The sequence below is a fragment of the Camelina sativa genome, chromosome 12 (genome assembly GCF_030686135.1).
Source record: "Camelina sativa cultivar CO46 ecotype springtype chromosome 12, ASM3068613v1".
Taxonomy (NCBI): Eukaryota; Viridiplantae; Streptophyta; class Magnoliopsida; order Brassicales; family Brassicaceae; genus Camelina; species Camelina sativa.
Genome location: NC_141891.1, coordinates 36,654,185 through 36,658,793, shown reverse-complemented (window position 1 = coordinate 36,658,793; position 4,609 = coordinate 36,654,185). Strand labels below are relative to the sequence as shown.

Sequence of the window (4,609 nt, the reverse complement as noted above, 5' to 3'; positions counted from 1 at the left end):
TGATTAATGTAGAATTAAGATTCTAGTGATTGCATAATTTTAACTGATCACATTATTAGAGAGCTTGGCACAAAAGAGTTTGGTTCGCTCACTCGACACCAAAACAATCCTTTTGTACTTGGCTTGCCATGCATAACCATCCATCTACAGGCGACCCGTATGTTAGGCTTGGAATAATGGCTCAGATATGACTTGTGTTTTCTGTTCCACTCCCACTGAGACTCGAGATCACTTATTTTTCTCATGTCGTTATGCATCTGAAGATTGGTCAGCCATTGCTAAGAGTCTTCTCTATAAAATTCGGTTCACCACTGATCGGTAACAATGCATCTGATTTTGGATGGGAAAAAAGTATTTGTTATGAAGAAGTCAAGGGAACATAAAGAGAACGTCCGGGGAGACTAAAGAAGGGACGCTACTTAATCACTCCCCTTTCCTAAAATAAAAAAAAAAAAAAACCAAAAACTTACAAAAAAAAGCAAAAACAAAAAACGACTTTTTTTCTTTCATACTCAAAACTTGTCTCTAATGGTTTTAACAAATCAATGATAAAAAAAAAAAAAAAGACATCTAGAGTTCATCATGAGACTCATCTTCCTCCTCAGTTGTTGATTCTCCTCCTGCACCTGGTGCTCCGCCTGATCTCTGGTATACTGCCGTGATGATTGGGTTACACACTGCTTCTACCTCCTTGAGCTTCTCATCGTACTCTTCTTTCTCTGAGTTTTGGTTCTCGTCGAGCCACTCCAAGGCCTCTTTGGTAGCTGCTTCGATCTTCTCCTTCTCATCCCCTTCCAATTTGTCTGCAAGCTTGTCCTTGTCGTTCACTTGGTTTTTCATGTTGTACACGTAGGTCTCCAACGCATTCCTGGCGTCGATCCTCTCCTTCACCTTCTTGTCTTCCTCTGCAAACTCCTCTGCCTCCTTCACCATCCGGTCAATCTCTTCTTGGCTCAGACGACCCTTCTCGTTTGTGATTGTAATCTTCTCTGATTTACCACTCGCCTTGTCCTCTGCTTTCACGTTCAGGATACCATTGGCGTCCACTTCGAATGTGACCTCGATTTGAGGGGTTCCTCTGTCAAAAAGAAGAATGATGATTATTTTGAAGTTCAAATGAGACAGATTTTACAGTTACAAAAGGTTAAAAGAAGTGAGAGCAAACCTTGGGGCCGGTGGGATTCCGTTGAGGTCGAATTTCCCGAGCAGCCTGCAGTCCTTGGTGAGACTTCTTTCACCTTCAAAGACCTGAATTGAGACAGTTGTCTGCTGGTCTTGGTACGTTGTGAAAACTTGAGATTTCTTGGTTGGAATAACCGTGTTTCTCGGGATCAGCTTTGTCATCACTCCTCCTACAGTCTCAATACCCAAAGTGAGTGGTGCCACATCAAGAAGAAGAATATCTTTGGTCTCATCACCGCCTTCTCCACTCAAAATACCACCCTGAACAGCAGCACCATAAGCAACAGCCTCATCGGGGTTCACACCCTTGTTTGGCTCTTTACCTTCAAAAAAGTCCTTCAATAGTTGCTGAACCTTTGGGATCCTGGTGCTTCCACCAACAAGGACGATCTCATCGATCTGGCTCTTCTGTAGACCAGCATCATCCATGGCCTTCTTCACTGGTCCCATGGTCTTCCTGAACAAGTCATTGTTCAGCTCCTCGAAACGAGCTCTGGTGAGTGGCTCAGAGAAATCAACACCATCAAAGAGTGACTCAATCTCTACACGGACTTGGTGCTGGCTACTAAGAGCTCTCTTAGCCCTCTCACATTCCCTTCGGAGCTTACCAAGAGCCTTGTTGTCCTTGCTGATGTCCTTCTGGTGCTTCTTCTTGATCAACTTGATGAAGTACTCCATGATCCTGTGGTCAAAGTCCTCACCTGCGCAGATCATAACAACAAAAGGTTAGCACCAACATCACACTAAAAGTAATCCCTCAGTGTCTGATACTCTATCTATACTTTGACACATGTTTTTGATTGTGTTTTGTTTAGAATATTTGGGCGATTCCAATTGCACAACACTCCTCTGTTCATAAACAAAATGTAATTAAAAACGATTCATTCGTGGTCACAAGTATATTACCTCCCAAGTGAGTGTCACCGTTTGTGGAGAGAACCTCGAACACTCCATTATCAATGGTCAATACACTGACATCAAAGGTACCACCACCAAGATCAAAGACAAGGATGTTCTTCTCACCACCCTTTTTATCCAGACCATAGGCAATAGCAGCAGCAGTAGGCTCATTGATGATTCTAGCAACATTGAGCCCAGCAATAACACCAGCATCCTTGGTAGCTTGCCTTTGGGCATCGTTGAAGTAAGCTGCGCATATTCAACACCAATGAACAATCAATCACCAATCCAGATAAGTACATGTCTCCGATGAAGGCGAATTAACAACAAGCTAACCTGGAACGGTAACAACAGCGTCCTTGATTTTCTTTCCAAGGTATGCTTCGGCTGTCTCCTTCATCTTAGTCAGAATCATAGCACTGATCTCCTCAGGACTGAAAACCTTAGTCTCACCATCCTTGATCTTGACTTGAATGTATGGCTTACCGTCCTTGTTCACAATCTGGTAAGGTACAAGTTTCCTGTCCTTTTGGACCTCCTTGTCCTCAAATCTGCCATAAATAAATAAACAAAAAATCAATATCTCATGCAAGTGAAACATACATAAACCACGCAAGAGAAGGAGGACAATGTAATTACTTTCGGCCGATCAATCTCTTGACGTCGAAGATAGTCCTCTCTGGATTAACAGCCGCCTGATTCTTAGCAGCCTCACCAATGAGCCTCTCAGAGTCAGTGAAACCAACCCAGGAAGGTGTAATACGGTTTCCTTGGTCGTTGGCAATAATTTCAACGTGACCATTCTTGTAAACACCGACACAAGAGTAAGTGGTACCAAGATCAATCCCTATAACTGATCCCAACTTGGTGGCCTCTTCTTTTGCAGTTGAAAACGCAAATAAACATCCTGAAACGTAAAAAAGAAAACTCCAACCGCTCAATACACCAACAAAATCAAAACAGTAATCTCTCCCAATTCCAATTTCACAAAGATACTACTAACAAACCACAACCTAATCTCGTCATCCACGAAACGAATCTCTAAGGAAACATCTTTAAACTAACTCTGTCAACGAGATCTAACCTTAAGATCGCAAAATTGCAATTCAACATTGTAAAACAAGCACAATCAAATCCAGTAATACGATCACGGGACAATGCAGAGGAGATTTTTACGAATTACACAGACTAAAGAGATCTAAATCGAAGAACAAGACAATTAGAAGATCAGAAATCACTCACCTAAGAAGATGATCGCCAGCACAGCAGTGCCGTTTGCTCCGAACGAGCGAGCCATATCGAAAACTTTAAGCTTTTGATCTCACTCTCTCCTTGTTTCGATCGTATAAACTTCGTTTTGAACAGAGCTTTTCCTTTTACTCTGATTTATTTAAGCTCCGTAGAAGAAGTTGGGACTGCCTTTAAATATAAATAGGGTCCAGTAGTGGCCGAAGGTGATGGTGAAGTAGTCGCTTTTTATGGCAAGACGAAGAAATTATAACTCATGTCATCCGAGATTACGTGGACCAATCATCTTACGACGATCTATAATGTCAGCCAATCAGATTTGGTCTTGTGTTGGAGTAATCGTGGCCGTTGGTTACTTCGTTTCTTCTTCTTTATTCTAGACCAGGGAAAAAAGCTTAAAAATACCTCATCTATTTTTTATTTGGAAGTTTAATACTTCGTCTTTTTTGGTTGGAAGAAAAATACCTCATTTAATTAAAACGTGTGATTTAATACTCAAACTAATAAATTTTGTTAGTTTCATACTTACGATTTTTTGACAAAAATAAAATTCCGTTTTTACCCTTACTATATCAATTAATAATTAATTTTAAATGATTTGGTATTAATTTATAATTTTATTTGAATTAAAATTAATAAAAGAAATATTAAATAAACTTAATTTTAATTCAAATAAACCTATAAATTAAGAAAAATTCTTGGGTTTACAAAAGAGTGATTAGGGTTTAGATTTTACAATTAAACGAAATTATATATCGGTTTGGGTTTACAAAATAGTGGTTAGGGTTTAGATTTTATAATTAAACAAAATTATATGTCGGTTTGGGTATATAAATAGTGGTAGGGTTTAGATTTTACAATCAAACAAATTTATATGTCGGTTTGGGTTTATAAAAGAGTGGTTAGGGTTTAGATTTTAAAATTAAAAAAAATATATATATCGGTTTGGGTTTATAAAAGAGTGGTTAGGGTTTAGATTTTACAATTAAACAAAATTGTATTTTAATTTGGGTTTATAAAAAATGATTAGGGTTTAAATTACATAATTAAACAAAATTATATGTCGGTTTGGATTTATAAAAAAGTAATTTAGATTTACATATTATAATTAAAAACTATAATATAATGTTTAGAATTAATAACTTTAAAATTGAATGATATACAGATTTTGTTTCTTTAATTAATAATTTGTTTCCCTAATTAAGTGGGGATGAATCCAAGAATTGTCCATAAATTAATACCAAGTCATTTAAAATTAATTATTAATTGATATAGTAAG

The 4,609-nt window shown here is 38.1% G+C and overlaps 1 protein-coding gene across 1 annotated transcript; it reads right to left on the bottom strand.

The window, feature by feature from the left end:
• Positions 1-334: 334 nt before the first annotated feature.
• On the bottom strand, positions 335-3,793 carry LOC104729701 (heat shock 70 kDa protein BIP2-like). Its single transcript, XM_010448682.3, has 6 exons — positions 3,325-3,793; positions 2,722-2,989; positions 2,419-2,633; positions 2,089-2,331; positions 1,166-1,883; positions 335-1,078 (listed from the first exon to the last, which is right to left on the bottom strand). The coding sequence occupies exons 1-6, from the start codon at positions 3,377-3,379 to the stop codon at positions 571-573; spliced, it is 2,007 nt and encodes a 668-aa protein (XP_010446984.1). The 5' UTR covers positions 3,380-3,793; the 3' UTR covers positions 335-570.
• Positions 3,794-4,609: the final 816 nt, after the last annotated feature.

Excerpts from the sequence above, each read along its gene's own strand:
- LOC104729701 (XM_010448682.3), bottom strand. The coding sequence starts at position 3,379 with ATGGCTCGCTCGTTCGGAGCAAACGGCACTGCTGTGCTGGCGATCATC. Across the intron at positions 2,332-2,418 it reads CGCTGTTGTTACCGTTCCAG|CTTACTTCAACGATGCCCAA; the intron begins GTTAGCTTGTTG and ends GAATATGCGCAG. Across the intron at positions 1,884-2,088 it reads CGGTGACACTCACTTGGGAG|GTGAGGACTTTGACCACAGG; the intron begins GTAATATACTTG and ends TGATCTGCGCAG.